The 20010-nt window shown below is 27.9% G+C and overlaps 1 protein-coding gene across 3 annotated transcripts in view; it reads left to right on the forward strand.

The window, feature by feature from the left end:
- The window catches only part of LOC129906170 (kinase D-interacting substrate of 220 kDa), a 106549-nt gene that overhangs the window by 14914 nt on the left and 71625 nt on the right, over window positions 1-20010 (forward strand). Inside the window, exon 1 of one of the 3 annotated variants that reach the window (XM_055981839.1) lies at window positions 13512-14200. The exons of the other annotated variants lie outside the window; for them this stretch is intronic. Within the exon in view, the coding sequence (XP_055837814.1) occupies window positions 13955-14200 (246 nt within the window). The 5' untranslated portion in view covers window positions 13512-13954. Of the gene's footprint in view, window positions 1-13511; window positions 14201-20010 lie in introns of those variants that run through there. 3 annotated transcript variants of the gene reach the window in all.

Raw genomic sequence — 20010 nt, forward strand, 5'->3', positions numbered from 1 at the left:
TTTTTCTTGTAAATTATGATAGGATTCAAAAAGTTATTCCGTTTTTCCGCAAATCATACAGTTATACACATATATGTTAGGTCTTAATCTTTAGTTTAAGTAGGTACTTTACTATAAGATTTATTATATCTTATAATTTTTCTTACAAGAAAGTTGGCAAATAAATAATTTTTAGATCATTTTTTTAACAAAAGCACACGACCTGTTTTCTTATGACGTTATCACGCAAAATCATCGTCCGTAAACCAACTTTACAGACAACCACTTTTTAGTTTCTAATTTTGTTATTTTTTTGTTGTTGTTAATAAAAACTTTGTTTCAAGACAACTTGTGTTTATTTTTCTATTTAAAAACATATGAAAACGGTTTAGCGACCTTTTTTTCTCATATAGCGACTTTTTCGACAAAAAAGCGACTTTTTTTCAATTTTTTAGATTAGCGACCTTTTTTTTCTGAAAGCGACTTTTTTAGCGACCTTTCAAAAATTTTCAACGGTAACGCTGGGTGAAGGATATTGAACTTGTTCTATAGTCTCAAGTGTAATTTTGAGTGAGCCAAAAAGTATGCAATATGGTTTGAAATTGAACACTTTATCATCATCCTTTGCATATGCATTGATTTTTGGGTTTTTTGTTTAAAGGTAAAGTATTGGTTTCGTTGAAAAATAACGGATGAATTTATATACGGGTTCATTATATTATAACTTACATATATTATAATATTATTAATTCAATTGTATTTTCTAGTTTGAGTTTCTCTGAAAGGATTTAATAAGAAAATAAAATAACAATAAGAAAATGTAATTATATTATTTACAGTTTTTTTTCTAATTTTTTTATTATTTTGAATTGAATTTAATTTTAAATTCCTCCGCCATAATGAAGACCCTTGCGTGTTAAAAACCTGTCTGTATTTTTGTTAATGTTTTAGAAGAAAATAAACATACATAATGTATTTGGAAACAAATTACTCGATTAATTAAACAAATAATTATTCACGTAATGTTGGGAAATCGAAAATAACTTAATGAATAGTTATTAAAAAAAAAAAAACTATTAAGTGATTTTCAAGTTTTATTTTCAGATTTTTTTTTTTAAATTAATTATACGTAAAAAATTACGCGCAAGTAATATAATAATATTTTAGTAATTTTTTTTTACACTCTAAACCTTTTTTTTATGTATAATGATGCTGATCAATATTGCAATATGCCTTCGTTATAGCGACCAACACGAAAAAAAAAAATAAAAAATGTGCTACTGCGACAAAAAAAAGTTTGTATTAGTTTGACTTTAAACGGACACTGTGGCGTATGTGTAACTTTTTTTTTTATTATATGTAAATTATTCTTTCTGGAAAATTTCTTAAACATTTTAGTCAGTAAAAATTTCATATGTACTTTGAATCCTTCGGTTTGATATATGTAGATTGTAATGAATTTACAATAAATTCATGCAACAATCAGACATAAAAAATCTGCATTAAAGAAAAAATATTTTTTGCAACTGAAAAATATTTGCATTAAAAAAATTAAATATTTTTGTTTAAAAATTCGGCGAAATTAAAAATTAAAACATATACATTAGGGTGGTCCTTATTTGGGACATGCAGTTGGATAGCCGCCAAACGTTTGGAAATACTGAGAAAAATTTTCCCTAATTTTTTTAGATTTTTATTTGACTCCCTTCCTCTCCCTTATTCAAATTGAAATTTTCATTTAAAACGTCATTTCCCTTGATTTTGTTAGGTTATAACATCCATTATAAAAAACTCGTCTGTTTTAATTTACGCTGATGACATTAAAATTTTCAAAATTATAAACTCAATTAATGACTGCTCACAGCTTCAAGAAGATCTACATAGATTTAGGGAATGGTGCAATATTAACCGACTTTATTTGAATATAGACAAATGTAAAACTATGTGTTTTTCACGCAAAAAAACAATTATAACTTATAATTATATTTTAGATTCTTCTTCTCTCTGTAAACTTTCCGAGTTCTCTGATTTAGGAGTTATTCTTGACACTAAGTTGACGTTTACTGACCATTATAACTTTATAGTAAAAAAAGCTAATAAGATTCTTGGTTTTATCAAACGATTTTCTCGTGATTTCTGTGATCCCTATGTCCTCAAGCTTCTTTATATTTCTTTTGTTAGACCTGTACTTGAATACGGCTGCGTAATATGGGCTCCTTACTATTCTGTTCATATAAATAGACTTGAAGGTATACAGAGGAGGTTTTTGCGTTTTTGCCTTCGTTTTCTTCCATGGTCCCAAAGATCCATACACCCACCCTATTCTCACAGACTCTTACTTATAAATCTCCCTTCACTTTTACAACATAGAAAATATATTCAGCTTTGTTTTATTGTCAAATTAATCAATGGTTTAATAACACGGTGTAACACTCAAAATATACGCGGGCGGAGACCTATCAGGTTTTGTAGAGCTAGTCGCACTGAATACGAAACGGTATTTGAAAATCCCCTAACACCCCCAAAATCTGGAGTTACGGGCAAAACACGGTTTTTTGGACCTTCACCCATTGAAAAAATTCTAGCTTCGACAATTTTTAACCCATTTTCGATTTTTTTACAGTTTCTAATAGAAGATAAATATACCTTTTTAACAATGTATAAAACATGTAACTCGGATAAACCACTTAGAATTTATAAGATGTCAAAGTTCAAAAATTCAATTGTTTTTGTCATTTGCCCAACTTCGGCATCAATTTAAAGTATATGTTTTCAAAACAACATGCTATTTAAAAAATATATTCTAAAACTATATCTATTTCCCAATTGATCGAGGTATTTTTTATGAAAATCACTTCAAAATTGGCTTAGAAAAAAAAAATTTTCGATTTCAACCCAGATACAGAAATTCGAACTTTTAGGTATAGAACAAAAATGTTGTTTCGGCACGTAGTAAGATAAGTTGGGCGCCAAGATTTGATTAAAGGTTTTTGTAGAGGAGCTCAATACAAACATTTTTTTTCTTTGGGAGGGGGGTCTATCTCCCCCCGTTTAGGTGGGAGGGGCATTTTTCTAAAAAAAATTATCAAAATAAAAAAAAATTATTAAAAAACAACGGCACCACTTACAGTAATAAATGATACCATTTCCAAAAGGCAAAATTGTGCATTTGGTTCTAATTTCTAAATCAATATAATATTACCAATAGTTTTTGAAATAATCGATTTCAAAGTTAAAAATAGGCGAAAAATTTTGTTTTAAAACTCATTTTATACTATTTTTGTCCAGACTGTAAATTTTAGTAAATAAATTACTTAAACAGAAAACTGCCTCAATTAATTCCTTATCGAACAGTGTAAACTATATATTTCTATGTCTCCTAGTTTTTGAGAAAATTGAAAAATAAAAACAAATAAAAACAAAAAATATTTTGAAAAAAGAAAAATCTGATAAAATAATTTTTCAATTTTCCCAAAAACTAGAAGACATAGAAACATATAGTTTTCACTGTTCGATATAGAATTAATTGAGGCAGTTTTCTGTTTAAGTAATTTATTTACTAAAATTTACAGTCTGGACAAAAATAGTATAAAATGAGTTTTAAAACAAAATTTTTCGCCTATTTTTAACTTTGAAATCGATTATTTCAAAAACTATTGGTAATATTATATTGATTTAGAAATTAGAACCAAATGCACAATTTTGCCTTTTGGAAATGGTATCATTTATTACTGTAAGTGGTGCCGTTGTTTTTTAATAATTTTTTTTTATTTTGATAATTTTTTTTAGAAAAATGCCCCTCCCACCTAAACGGGGGGAGATAGACCCCCCTCCCAAAGAAAAAAAATGTTTGTATTGAGCTCCTCTACAAAAACCTTTAATCAAATCTTGGCGCCCAACTTATCTTACTACGTGCCGAAACAACATTTTTGTTCTATACCTAAAAGTTCGAATTTCTGTATCTGGGTTGAAATCGAAAATTTTTTTTTTCTAAGCCAATTTTGAAGTGATTTTCATAAAAAATACCTCGATCAATTGGGAAATAGATATAGTTTTAGAATATATTTTTTAAATAGCATGTTGTTTTGAAAACATATACTTTAAATTGATGCCGAAGTTGGGCAAATGACAAAAATAATTGAATTTTTGAACTTTGACATCTTATAAATTCTAAGTGGTTTAACCGAGTTACATGTTTTATACCTTGTTAAAAAGGTATATTTATCTTCTATCAGAAACTGTAAAAAAATCGAAAATGGGTAAAAAATTGTAGAAGCTACAATTTTTTCAATGGGTGAAGGTACAAAAAACCGTTTTTTGCCCGTAACTCCAGATTTTGGGGGTGTTAGGGGATTTTCAAATACTGTTTCGTATTCAGCTCGACTAGCTCTACAAAACCTGATAGGTCTCCGCTCGCGTATATTTTAAAACCTCATTTTTGTAACACCGTGTAATATGTCCATCAACTCTGCGTCGTCTAAATTTCAGCTATAGTCAAACTAGCATAAGAAGACAATTGCCTTTATGTCCGATTTTCAGCAGAACAAATTATGGTGTGAATAGCCCATTAAATCAATTGATTTCAGTCTTCAATAAATATTACTTTTTGATCTCATCTGTAAACGACAATGTCAAAAGCAAAACATTTAAAGAAAACTTTTTTAACATATGGGGCATTTCACGTGAAACCAGCAGCTAAAAATGTGGTGGGTCGTCAAATTTGTTCATATTTGGTATATGTATTCCTTAATCGAATTAAAAAATACATCTGGACGGATTTTGAATTTTAAGCCTTGATAGCGGAGTTATGGGCTTCTAAAGTTTTGGAAAACTCTGGGAAGAGTTTATTTGAAAAATTTATATAAATTAAACGAAGGGGTAACAAAATTATTTTAATGATGGATTATACGCAAAATTAGACGTGCTTTTCAAATATGAAATCTAAACCGGAAATAGATTTATTTTTTCGACAGAAAACCGGAAGTTGGCACTTCAAATCCAAATTTAAGAAACTTCGACCATTTTGATATTTTTTTAAATAGTCTTAAAATAAAGCTTATACAATTTAGAAACTACATGCCAAGTTTCAGAGTGGGATATCAAGCCGTTTAGAAGATACATAGGTTTTAGTGAGGGGTCTTCGTGCATGTAAGACCGGAAGTACCCAGTTTTCTCTGCTCTGACCCAGCAGTTTGTACCACCCCCAAATTTTTTTTGCCCATTCGATAGAGCATTGGCTGAATATCATTATCCTGATTTTTCGCACTCGCGAAATTCACCTTTCAGCCGCCATCTTGGATTTTAGTTTTTGTTGAATATCTCGATTTCTATTTATCCTACATAAAAGTTGTGTATGCAAGAAACGTAGGAAATTCAATTTCGCGTCTTTATGTTAAGAGAACTTTTTCGATATTCCTAATATTAAAAAAGTTGCAAGCCAAAAAAGAAAAAAAAAACGAAAAAAATGACAATTTTAAAGTTTTGAGCACTTTTTATCAAAATTATGAAAAAACCTTCCGAGGAAAGATTATTCCTTAAAATTCTCTACAACTCTCCTATACAACTTTTTTTGTAACGCTATAAACACAAACGTTATTAAACTTTTTTTGTTAAAAAATGCTCTTTTTTGTTTGTGTTTTTATCTTTACTTTTTTCTTAATTTTTTTTTTAACAAATATTGAATTTTAAATGATTAGTAAGTATTTTAGAGATTTATGTTACAAGAGAAAATTCAGGACCTTTTTTCATAATTTTGATAAAAAGTGCTCAAAACTTTAAAATTGTCATTTTTTTCGTTTTTTTTTTCTTTTTTGGCTTGCAACTTTTTTAATATTAGGAATATCGAAAAAGTTCTCTTAACATAAAGACGCGAAATTGAATTTCCTACGTTTCTTGCATACACAACTTTTATGTAGGATAAATAGAAATCGAGATATTCAACAAAAACTAAAATCCAAGATGGCGGCTGAAAGGTGAATTTCGCGAGTGCGAAAAATCAGGATAATGATATTCAGCCAATGCTCTATCGAATGGGCAAAAAAAATTTGGGGGTGGTACAAACTGCTGGGTCAGAGCAGAGAAAACTGGGTACTTCCGGTCTTACATGCACGAAGACCCCTCACTAAAACCTATGTATCTTCTAAACGGCTTGATATCCCACTCTGAAACTTGGCATGTAGTTTCTAAATTGTATAAGCTTTATTTTAAGACTATTTAAAAAAATATCAAAATGGTCGAAGTTTCTTAAATTTGGATTTGAAGTGCCAACTTCCGGTTTTCTGTCGAAAAAATAAATCTATTTCCGGTTTAGATTTCATATTTGAAAAGCACGTCTAATTTTGCGTATAATCCATCATTAAAATAATTTTGTTACCCCTTCGTTTAATTTATATAAATTTTTCAAATAAACTCTTCCCAGAGTTTTCCAAAACTTTAGAAGCCCATAACTCCGCTATCAAGGCTTAAAATTCAAAATCCGTCCAGATGTATTTTTTAATTCGATTAAGGAATACATATACCAAATATGAACAAATTTGACGACCCACCACATTTTTCGCTGCTGGTTTCACGTGAAATGCCCCATATTATAGTTATTATTTATTTTTTAGGTAAAATTTTATTATTAAAATTGTATGTACATAAATAGTTTTAAATTCTAACGTTAGGCTATTAACGGATTAAATAAATAAATATTTTTTGTAGCATTTAATTCTAATTAATTCTCAATGAACTTAATGCTCCAATACAAATAAGTGCTATATATTTACATACATATCGGGTATACATTTTTGCTAGCCGAATCACGAGATTTATCTCCATATTTTAAATGTAGATAAATTTCAATTCAATTTCAATATTAGGTATGTAGTATAAGTTAAGTATACTCTTATTGCTTTCTATGTATAGGTATAGCTTTGGTATGTCAACTTCATGTTATGTGTATATAGTACCTAATCTACCTATTAAATTGTAAAAAACTCTGAATCTGCCATCTATCAATCAATCAAAATCCTATTCAGCAATTGAACAATCAGCTTGTTGCTTAATTACATCCAATATTGCACATCACTAGGCCGAATAATAAAAGCAAATGAGTTACAATGCGGTTCAGTTGATTAGATATACGATTTTCTATTGAAAAGTTTAACTATAAACCTTGAATATATCCTTTTTTTTTAAATATTTTGTAAGTTGAAATGGGAAATTCGTATTTTTTTTTTTTTTTTTGTATTATCTTAACTTTTCTAGCCTTAAGATAGTATAAAACCAAATCATAAAACATAAAGAAGCATAATATGTCCAGTAAAATATAAAACCATTTTTTTACTTACATAAATATCGAATGACGTTAAATCAATAATTTTAAAACATGAAAAATAAGTAAGAATACAATGAAAAAATACAAAGAGAAATTGAAATTCGAAACTATCGCGGGTGAAACACGTTTACAATGGCTACCAAAAATAAGTAACGGTAAGGAAAACACCAACAAAATATTATATTCTTTAGTCGAAAAGTCGAAAAAGTGGGGTGGGTGTCAAAAATCGTGTTTTTTTTACGATTTCTGTGAAAAGTAGACCTTCTATCGAAAAAAGTTAAAAGCAAAAGTTGTAGATAGTAAAAATGTCTACAACTTTTATACAAACCATCAAAAATTACATATTTTTATTTTTTAATTTTATCTTTTACAAAAATGTTTGGATTTAAACAAAACTTGGTCAAAAATTACTTTGTTATATTTTCTATCTACCTACTTAAATTTTTTTTTGAGCAAAAAATTAATTTTTGGGTTTTTGACGAATTTAATTTGAAAAAATAGCCTATTTTTCAAACAAAAAAGTTACCGAAAAAAATTTTTGATTTTTGAAAAGTTTGGAATGCAAATATTGAGATTAAAACCTATTATTTACGATTGTCTAGAAAAACTAGACTTTTGTTTTAGAAAATATTGAGAAAAATTGAAAAGCACAAAAAAACAATTTTTAAGATCGATTTTTCCGTAAATGGCAGTAATATTGGCGAGAAATAATTTTTCATAGAAATTAAATTATACTTTTCTAATGGCCTTTGACCTTCTTAATTTGAATCTAGAATTAGAATAGCTCTAACGTCGTCGTTGTTAAGGGGGGAAATCCCTCTGGAATTTTTTATTTTTGCATTATTTTTTTTTTGCGTAATAAATTTATTTATCAACCGAAGAAACTATTTTCAGTGGTCTTAGCCTTAAATGAAGCCTCAAAAGTGCCTAGATAGTCCCGAAACCAATGCGCTCCGAACCTAACATAGTACGAAAACGAAAACTTTAAACGCATTTTTTTCGAAACTAGTTTTTTTCCGCGCCGTGCAATGTAACTCAAAAACTAATGAAGCTATCGACTTGAAATTTGAAGGAAATTACTCCTTAACTTATTAGCCACAACATGAACCTAAAAGTTGAATTAAATTTGTGCAGTAAATATTTTTTTTAACTACTTCTTTGTAAAAAAAACATGTTTATTTTTTCGTTTTTTTTTATTTCTAATTTTTATTTTTCATTTAAAAAAAAAAATTTAGGTTCATGCAATGCGTACTAATATCATCTAACGGAAAAAAATTTCCTTTTTGATTTAAGATGATTTCCTGGACCTGGACCAATGCACGGCGTAAACTAGAGGCGTCAACTTTGAAAGGCTCCAGAGCCGCCATTTTGTTATTTTTTCATTTCAAACAAAATTTTTTCAATACTTAATAATGTCAGTAATATCTTGTCTTTTTCCAAATTTCAATAAGTGCTTTCAGTTTTTCATAAAAAAATATTGAAAAATATTACACACGTTCTAGGGGTCGCTACCACAATTCAAAGTTTTGAAAAATACACCAAATTTTGTTTTTTTTTTTCCCAAAATTTTAAAATTTGTTATCAGAATTAAGTACTTTATATTAAATCTTTAGCTGTTTTGAAAGAAATTTTGATAAAAAATACAGCGGAATAAAAATTTTTGAATATTTTTGAATTCGACATTTTTTTTTTGTGTTATTCTGTAGAATAGCTAACTAAGTGCCAATTTATTGAGCCTCCATTAAATTTTGAAATTTATCGTTTTAGTTAACAGCGTTGTTAACTATTGACGCCTTTAAGTATACATCATTAAAAAATTCATTTAATTCACTCTACTTTAGTTAAAGTCTTTACTTTTAATGGAAACTTTAAATTTAAAACTCCATTAAAAATATCCGAGGGATTTTTTAGTTTTTGAAAAATAAAACTGTCAAAAGCAGAAATTTGTGAAATCAATTTTTTTTTAATTTGAATATTTGAAGGAAGGAAAAACAATACAAAAAACATAAAAGCTATGGCCCGTAAGTATTTTGGAGCCGTAAAACGCCAGGCGAAAGCACACTGACAAGAATAACGATATATGTACCATCAGTGGTAACCAAAGACTGTTACAATTGCAATGTTTTGGGATGATTACATTATGTAGCATCTCATTAGTTTTACCTCGTGATTCTTTTAAAGTGAAGAAGATCTAGTTTCTGGTAGATCTATTACTATATATGCTTCTCCTGCGCTCGGCGAAGTAGATGAGAAAAATCTTAAATGAAGTGTTGTCTATTTAACCCTCATATGTACGTCATACACATAGAAAAAAAATTTCTGGCGAGCCGTAGTCATTTTAAATTGTAACTTATTTATGGAATAAATACCTACATATGAATAAATACCTACATAATGCCCCTACAAAAATATTCTATGCTGGACTGTTAATGTACATACATAATTTTTGTTTTGTTCACGAACAAATTTTTTTCAAATAAAATAATAATGAAATAATAGGTGTGTTTTTTTGTTTATCTATATAGATTTTGTGCAAAAAAACGACATCGAGATTTTTGAAATCAAAACAATTTACGTGTTAAAAACAACAAAAAATTTATCTGTATAGATTTTTGAAAAATCCAGATAATTATCCAGATTTTACTTTCTCTCGATAAAAACAGTAGTGCCAAGGTACTTTATTTGTTGTGTTCATACAAAAATATCTGAAAATATTAAAAAAAAAAAGCGGAGAAAAAGAGGTTTGAAAAAAACTCTCATAGAAAAAAATAATCAAAAATTTGTTTGACATGGTTGCATTGAAATGTTAATATCTCGAGATATACTCAATGCACTTTTCAGATAAAAGTCTTAAATGGATCCTGATAAGATTGTTGAACAGATGTGTATATAAAATTACCAAAGTTTTTTCGAAAAATTAGAAATAAAAATAAAAAAGTTTTCACATTTAATTTTTAAAAAATCGAAAAAAAATTCAATATGGCTACCTTCAAACGCTTATAACACAAGAACGACGCAACTAATGTTAATGGTCATGGTCTTAAAATGTAGCTAAGAATATACAGATAATTTTTGGTTTTTTGTGAAAAAACAATTTTTTTGAATCCAACATGGATGCCATGGCCATATGAAAATTTTTGTTTGCATCCAACATGGATGTAATGGCCTTCCCACTTCGGAGTTAAAATAAAAAAAAAAACAAAAGCAACACTTTTGACAGACAGCTGCCAAAGTATATGTACAGTGGTGCCAAATGTTTGCATGGATTTCAAAAATCCCGATGTCGTTTTTTTGCACAAAATCTATATAGATAAAAAACACACCTAATAACTGAAATGACATTTGACGCTAACGGAGAGTGAATAAATAGAAATCCTTTTTTAAACCTCCATTTGCTCTAAAAATCCCTCTTAAAAGGTCGAATTTGGCTTTTTAACTAAAAGGACTTTTAAATTTAATGCTCAATTAGTTAATGATTTCAAACTTCAAAAAAATCCTTAACAGAGACTGAATTAAACGAATTTTGTTTTTAATTTTAAAATTCCCTTTTTTAATGGAGATTTAAGTTTAATGGAGAGTCAATAAATTGGGCCTAAGTGATCTTTCTTAATTGAAAAATTCAATGTTTTTATCTGATTGTTTATGAGCCTAATATCTTTATTCGTCAGACAGGTAACTGACTGTTTATTAAAAGATTGAAAAAAAAAGATAGAACATAATGCAGGGGTGTCCCATTAAAAAATCGAAAAAAAAAAAATTTTCAACCATATAAGAAGCGCCCTAATATCTAATAAGAATTTTATTAAAAGATAATATAAAAATATAAAATAAAAACAATAAATATCACCATTATTACTGTTTCACATTTTTATCAATTTTAATCAAACGACAGCCGCAGCCATTTTAAAATAGAACAAATTCGATGTTTGAGGTACCTTTAAAAAAAAAAAAAAAAAATTAAATTAAAAATTGTAAATTTGTACTAATTTGAAGGCGCTTTGTGTTTTTTCGAAGCATAATGCATACATTGCAAATGAATTTTGATCGGCAATAAGATTTTACATGCCACAGTTTGTGCCATGTAAAATCTTAATAAAAATATAAAAACAAAAAGTGAACAGTGTTTCAAAAATGTGTGTTGTAAATTTTACCACCGGTAAATGGTTAATGTTAATGAATGTGAGTAAATATATATTAAATTGAAAATATATTTCGTTTTTTACCACATGCATCAATTTTTGAAGCCGCGTTCTTTCTGTTTTGGTCAATAAAATACTTTAAATAGAACATAAAACCCTTAAGTTCTACTATTTCTTCCCCCTAAGTTATGTCAAACTTAGAGCAATTTATGACCCAATTTTGAGTTTGTGCAAACCACTATGTTTAATTTAAGGGTTTATGTTTCACATAATTATTTAAGACTCGTTTCAGCAAATGGGCCTTAATACTTTTTATATTAGTTTTTAATAAATTTGTTTTATTTATATTTTATTATATTTTATTATACTTTAATACAATTGTTATATTAAAATGCAATACAATTATATTAAAATGTAATACAAAAATATTAAAATCTAATACAGCGGTGTTAAAATTCATAAAAGATTAGAATTTTACCCAAGGAGGTTATTTTCTAATAATTTTTGTAATTAAAAGTAGTAAACTAAATACTTAAATATTGACATTTTATACAAAATAGATTAATAATAATTTTAATATTTTGGAAGTATGTATTAAAATGTAATATTTTTTTTTATTGAAAATTGCTTTAAAATTTTGTTTTCTATCATTCTACTAAGTTTAAAGATTCTACGATAGTAAAAAGTGCAGTGTTACAAAAATTATAATTAACGCCCCTGAGTAAGAAATCTTAAAACCTATCACTGTTCGAAATTTCAAGTCTCTACTATAACGAAAAATGTCTCATAATTTTGATGAGCTGTCATTGAGTGAAAGTTGTATCTAAAAAAATACTCGTGCTAAGTGCCCGAATTTTTTTAAAACCTTTAAATTTTACAAGCTCAACAAAGAATGCGAGTATAAAATTTCTGACTTATGTATTTGTTATAAAAATTCAAAGGGATTAGAAAGGATCTGAGTTGGTTCCTCTAAATAAGCGTGTAGTGCCAAAGTTTCTACGGAATTTGGTTGTGCACTACTGTGTCCCACATTACTATCTAGTAGGGTGTGTCACTTTTGAATGGCCGAAAAAAAGTACTCTAATTTTGCAATGTAATAGTGGTCAAAAGTATTATTAGGGTCTAAGGTTTAATAATATGTAAACAAAAATTATATCGTCTTTGGCTCTCTCAAATCGGTTGAAGTTGTTAAGAAAAAAAAAAAAAAACGATTTTAAATAAAAAAAATGATTTTTTTTCCTTCGCTTATCATTTTGCAAGTTCTTTAGCAAGTGTTCAATTCCAAGCTTAATAAGCTTAAAAGTTATTTCTTGTAATAATATTTTACGTGAAAGCCTAAAAATATTTAACATATTTGTTTTTGTATCCAAACGGCGCGCAGTTAAAAAAAAACATATATTTCAAAAATCTCTAAAAATTCAAATTTCTTCGATTTCTTCTTATATTTTGAGCGAGCCAAAGATATTACCTAATTAAAATGAAAATTTTAAACGCAGGATTTATTTTTGATAAGTAATGTAACTTTTAAAAGCTATTACATTTGAAAATTCCATACATTAGCATTTTAACACACCTAACTATCTACCCTTTTATTCTACAGAATATCGCGCCATTCGTTTTGTTGCAATCAGCAAATGCAAAAAAAAAAAATTTCTTCGAATAAAAATTAAGTTCTTCCCCGGATTTAAAGAAAGTGATGGCAAGACATGAATTTGTCGTTTTTACTGTCAATAAATAGACAAGTATTCAGCCTTGGCATTTAGAGATTACATCTTACTTGGTGCAGAATCAATAATTTGTTTAAAATACTTATACTGTTATTTTTTTCTTTAATAAGTAGAATGTACCTAAGCAAACGAACTGTAGTGTAGAAGCTTCTAGCTTCAGCCGCTAATCAATGAAGAAGTCTTTTCCCTTTTAACCCCTATGTTATATTGTTGCGGTGATAAATCAACATTGCGATTTACACTATCGCGCATCCATGTTTTTTTTGTTTTTGTTTTTTTTTTGTTTTAATTATTTTTGTTTTTTTACAGAAAAGGTATATCTCTCCAATTTGAGTTGAGCTTATGTGTGGTATGATTAACGGTGGTATCAGTGCGCGAGATCAGTAAACAAAGTTCAGCCGGCTGACAATATAGTCGTCAGCTTCATAACGAACGACGACGAAGTGTTTTCTGTTAGTGTAATAAAAATTCACGGCATAAGCACATGTCAAAACTCTGCAATAAACTTTGAAAAAAAAAAAAAAAAACACCAATAAAGTGCAACGACAAGTAATTAATTCAAAACACATCACCTTCACCATGCAACCGCAGTTGGGGATGCAAATGTTATAAATAGATTTAGAATTGAATACCTAATCAAATATAAGAAAGAACAAATTATGCTTGTCGACAAGTTGAGATGTTTTCGAATCACTGTCGATTAGTGTTTGAAATTATACTATTCGATTAAAATAGTATCGCGAAATAAATTTTTTTTAAAAATTTTGTTCGATTTTTTTTTTTTGTGTTCCATGAGAATTGTTTATTGGCTCATAATGAAGCAGCGTGTTCCAATTGGAGATATCGGGCGGGCCTATTCGGAGATGTCACCCCTTAATCCGAGTAACAATAATAATCAGATTGATAACAATCGTAATCGGAGGCCTTATAACAATTCGAGTGGTAGCGGTGGTAGTGGTGGTGGAGGAGGTTACGGTAGCATTTTACCGTATTTTGGAATTTTTCGAAATTCATTTGCAAGAAGCAATTCAATGCAGGTAGGATTTAATTTTTTTTTGTAATACCTGAAATGTCACTGTACATATGAGTACGCAAGTAAGTGTTATCTAGTTGCCAAGGCTGCTGTTGCTGTTACAAAAAAATGTAGGTTAACTTGAAAAATTATCAAGCATATGGTTTATGAGTTGAGTGGTTGTTTTGTTTGCAACTTTTTTTTTTTTTTTGATTTAACAAACATGCAGTTTGCAGGTAGACTCATTTTCAATTAAAATTAAAAGCTTGTCTATTCCTGAAAAAATTCTAATGAAGACATGGAAATGTGGGAGTAGTTTTTTGTTTCAAAGCTCGCGTTGTTTTTTTTTTATTTTGTATGTGCAAGCAAGCGGAGCTCTTCTTACATGTTTTCATTTTGTTTTTTATGGAGGTTTATGTAGCTATAATAAAGTAGCTATATATTAGGGTGTCCGTTATTTCCCAAAGTGATGTTTTCGTGGGAGACAACCCCTTAATCGAAAGATTAGGACCTAAATAAGGTCATACTTTCCCCATACAAATTAGTATGGGAAATTTTTAACTTTTACTTCAATTTTTTTTTCTCTCGATGTAAAGCATATTGTGGTAGGAAAATGAGTCCTTTAAAAAATCACATTCAAAATTTCCCGTTGTAAATTTTTTTAATATTTTATTTCGAATTTTGAAATTTTTAGCTGTTTTTGTAGTTTCTGCTTTTACGTTTTATTTTTTTTTCTTCTCAAAGTATTTAATATTTTATTTCGAATTTTGAAATTTTTAGCTGTTTTTGTAGTTTCAGCTTTTACGTTTTATTTTTTTCTTCTCAAAGTACACAAACTATAACAAAAATTTTTTTATGCAGTTTTATTAGTTTTAAGTTGTTTTACAATATTGCATTCAAAAATGTGTGTATAAGTCAAAAAATTTTAATCTTTAACGATTTTTTAAGTTTTTATTTGAATTTTTTGCCGTTTTTATACGTTTCAATTAATTTTTTTCGAAGTACAAAAGATTTATTTACAATCTTTTTGTTGGGTTTTGTTTAGCAATTATTCACCTTAGAAATGACATCATATATATATTTATTAGGGTGGGTCAAAAAAATCGAAATTCTTTTTTTTGATTTGGTACTCCGAAAAATCGATTGCTAGACCCCTCTAGAATATACACACCAAATATGAGCTCTTTATATTAATGGGAAGGTCCTCCGCTTTGCAATTTTCCATTTTTACATCAATCTTCTACTAAAAAAAAATAATTTTTTTTATTAATTGACTTTTTAACAAATTTCTTTTCATATTCTTGTAGGAAATTGAACGCTCTACAAAAAAGGCCTTATACACTTTTTTCGTTTATCTAACCGTTGAATAGATAATAGAGGTGCAAAAATCGAGAAAATCTGTAAAAATTCGTTTTTTGTTCTTAATTTTGTAACAAATTGAAAAATTATAATAGAGAAACGCGCATGACATATTCTTGTTGGAAATTGATTGCTCCACAAAAAAGAATGTGTTAACTTTTTTCATTAATCTAACCATTCTAAAGATATTCGAGGTCAAAGTCAAAAAAAAGTATAAAAACATTTTATATTTTAAAAAATTTTCCAGTTCATAAATAAAAGCTTTTAAAGCCGTTATAAAGTTATAAAGTCTCCCCCGAAAACATCACTTTGGGAAATAACAGACACCCTACTATATATGTACAATGCTTCGATGTTTTGTTTTCAAAACTAGAATTTTTTTTTTCATTAGGATATATTTCGCGAAAAGGCAAGCAAAAAATATTTCCTAGGTATTCTTGAATGTTTAAGGTAGCTTTCAATGCAACTAATTATTTCTCCCTTTTGATGGTTTTTGTAAATATGTATAACTTTCAACATTCAAAGAATATGGTTATCTAAAAATGCGGTTTCGAACATTTCTTGCCTTACAATCATCGTGAATCGTTATCCTTGAAATGGAAACATTTGAAAAACAGTCAGTGTAACTACGATATAACAATGAGATATTGCGAATAATGTGAGTTTCTGTCTATGTGTCAGTCTGTCTGTCCCTACAATTGAAGAGATTTGCTTCAAACTTAGTAGTTTTGGTAGATTCTCTAGAGAGGAAACGTAATTTTTTAAGAATCAAAATTAACGGTAATCGCCATATGACCAAAATGGAAAAGTTTGTTTTTCTTGAAAACGGCTCTATTGATTTTAAGTATACCGTTGCTAGTAAAGTTCAACTTAAGAAATAAAAATAATATTTTTAAATCGTTATAAACGGTATACCTTTCATAGAAACGTTATCTTGATTTAATATTTTGTAGCAGGGTTGTAAAAATATCAATAAAAAAAAGCATTTGAAATTAAAAAAAATATTTATTGCAACTGAAAAAAAATTGCATTAAAAAAAAAATTGCATTTATTGTAACTAAAAATATTTTGCATTAAAAAAAATGTTATTGCATTTGAAAAATATTAACATTGCAAATAAAATTTTTATTGCAAATAAAAATATTTAACATTAAAAAAAATATATTGCAAATAAAAAAATTGTCTGCATTGAAAAAAAATTCAATGTAAAATATGTGGATTAAGTATTTATTTTAAATATTCGTCTAATTCCTTGCAATTTTGACTATTTGACCATACTTCAGCTATGTCAATTATAACATTCAACCTAATATATGGTCAAATAGTCAAAATTGTAAGAAATTCGACGAATGTTAAAAAAAAAAAAAAATAATCTTAAAAAAAAATAAATGCACACATTTTGCATTGATTTTTTTTTTTCAATGCAGAAAATTTTTATTTGCAATGAATTTTTCTTTTCAATGCATTTTGCATTAAATATTTTTTAGTTGGAATAATTTTTTTTTAATGCAAAATATTTTTCGGTGCAATACCTACAAAAAAATTTAATGCAATTTTTTTTAATTTGCAATATTTTTTTTCAATTTGTAATGGAAAACAAATGCATTAAAAAAAAAATTGATTTTTTACAACCCTGTTTTATAGTAAAAAATTTAACCGATTTCATCGAAAAAGTTAAAAAACATCAATTTTGGATTTCTTTTATAAACATTTCATTTTTACTTGCTGCAATTCTGTCTGTCTGTCTGTAAGAACCTCGAGCTACAGCCTAAACTACTGAAACGATTTTCTTTAAACTTGGTAGTTAACAGTTTTTCGGTGATTCCCTAGAGGAGAAATTGAACTTTTTTTGTAGGACCAAAACTAACGGTACCTGTCATATAAAGGAAACAGAAAAGTTGATTTATTTCAAAAACGGCTCTAACGATTTTGATTAAAATTTTTCTGCTTACTGTTACAGATAAGAGCCTCCTTTGATAATAAAAAAAATATTTTTTGTACTGTTATTAACGGTACCTGCCATAGAACGCTTTTTTGGATTTATGAATTTCTCAAAAACGACAAAACAGATTTCGACCAAATTTTTAATACAGAAACGTTTAAACAATCATTATTTAAAAATTTTTAATTTTTCAAAAAACACATTTTTGGATTTTTAAAAAATATTTCAAAATTTTTTTTTTTGAAAAATCAATTTTTTCGAAACGAGTTTGTGAAAAATTTTGAAATTTTGTTTTTATGTGTAAATTAATTATTTATTCAAAATTGCATATCAACTTTTTTTTTGAAAAATGTAAGAAAATTTTTATACATATGTATATACAAAATTATTTTTTTAAAAAACGGCTCTAACGATTTTCGAAAATTTTTTTCTAAAAATTCCTTTTATACTAGAAATAAAATGGCATAGGTACTTAGTTTTTTGTAAAAGATCATTTAAAACGGCATTTAATTATTTATAAAAACAGATTTTATTTTTTTTGCACCACTAACGAAATTCCGTGAAAATATCAAATTTTAAATTATTTTGTTCAATGAAAAACTTAAGCATTAGAGTAACTTTTACCATAATAGCAAGTACGTGCGCCCCCAGTCGTGCAATTTATTTTTTTCGACGTTCGGAGTTGAACGGCATGAAGTCCAATAAATTGTATTTATATAATTTAGTTACACCTTATTATGACTTCATTTGAGTCGATACACATTTGTTTAAATTACATTTTACAAAAAAACACTACATTTAACGCAAAACGATATAAACAAACACGTAACTAACCTGAATGCATTTCAGAGCACTCCATCATCAGCAATCGCGACTAAGCTCAGTTAAGCAGCAACAACATTGAAAGCGGTACTTTTCTCTTGTCTTTGGCACATTAGATTAAGTAGGCAAGACTCAATATTGCCGTTGACTAAATTTAGTGGTAACTTAAACAGAAAAAAACTTAATATTTTTGAAGTGAAAACTTCTTTAGTATCGTAGTGATTTGAAACAAGATGAAACGAAAACGCGACACGACTTCAACTTGTTATAACTTTTTAATACTGTTTTAATAGATAGATGAATGAAATTTGTACTGTAGATAGGTAATAAAATAAATTATAATTGTACAAAATTTCTATTAATTTTATATTCAAAATTCGGAGATAACGATAAAAAGATATTTTTTTCCAACACACTTTATATCTTTTGATCTAGTGCACATACAAATTTGATTTAACTTTAATACGCATGCTGATAACATAACCTTTTATTTGATATATCACACATAACGGTACGTGCTCTACAAGTTACACAATCTTAAATTGAAAAAATTGAAACATACCTCAAAACACCTGTGGAGGAAGTACCGTAATCTCAGTCTGGAAATTCGACATGGTTGACTTTAAAAAATTCTAACTTCTCTTGTAGACATCTTTGAAATAAGATTTATGCATCATTATACAATGTGAAACAATAAGCTTTCACATGGTAAAAAATTTTGTATAGGTTGTCCAACAAAAAAATTGAATTAATAGCATGAGAACATAAAAATAAATGTTTTTTTTTGCTTTTTTTTTGATGAAAGGAGAATGGTAATTTTGGCCCTGAGACCAATAACGATGAGTCATATGTCATTGGGAAGGTATTTTTGACAAAAAGACGATCAAGTACTCGGGAACCTTACGGAAATCCTAAGAAATACTTTACAGCCAAAATGTTTGATATCATATGTTATCTTCTTACCTTCAACTCTTTCAAATTCCATACTTTTTGTAATAGTTTTTCTGTGTTTCTTAACATTTGGGTAAGGTTGCTCGTCTTTTTGTCAGCTAAAGATTGGTATAGAGTTGAGCCTTTCAGTGGATACAAAATTGTAATCTGTTGTTCAAAAAATATTTTTTGATTTGTTTTTTTTTTTTTTTTTTTTTTTTTTTTTAACGTTAATAGGGTTGCCATATTTGAAGGCCAACATTTCTTATATTATTTTGTTAATTTTTTCACCACCTAAGTTTTCGTTTGGCATTTAAAAAATGTTCTTATTTGATCATACTACAAAGATATGTAATATACCATTATTTCTTTTAAAATGGGGTTGCCACATAGAAGTTACCATTTTAAAAGCGGTAACCCTATTTTTTTCATTTTCTCTATCAACTTATCTTTCATTTGACACCAATTTTATCCCTTATCCGTATGATCTCAGTAATTCGGCGGTCGTCTCTCCGTCTATTACCTATTTTTACTATGTTCTACATTTATGGCTATAACTTTTTCCCCACAGCGAATTGAGTCTTGGCGCCATATAAACAATTGATCTACGCAAAAATACCTTTCCAATGACATATGACTCATCGTTATTGGTCTCAGGGCCAGCTCCCATACAAAAATTACCATTGTCCTTTCATCGAGTTTAAAAAATTCTAGCTCTTTTTGTAGATGTCTCATAGACTTAATCGATATATATATTTTGAGCTAAGACAATAAGCTTTCAG

The sequence above is a fragment of the Episyrphus balteatus genome, chromosome 1 (genome assembly GCF_945859705.1).
Source record: "Episyrphus balteatus chromosome 1, idEpiBalt1.1, whole genome shotgun sequence".
Taxonomy (NCBI): domain Eukaryota; kingdom Metazoa; phylum Arthropoda; class Insecta; order Diptera; family Syrphidae; genus Episyrphus; species Episyrphus balteatus.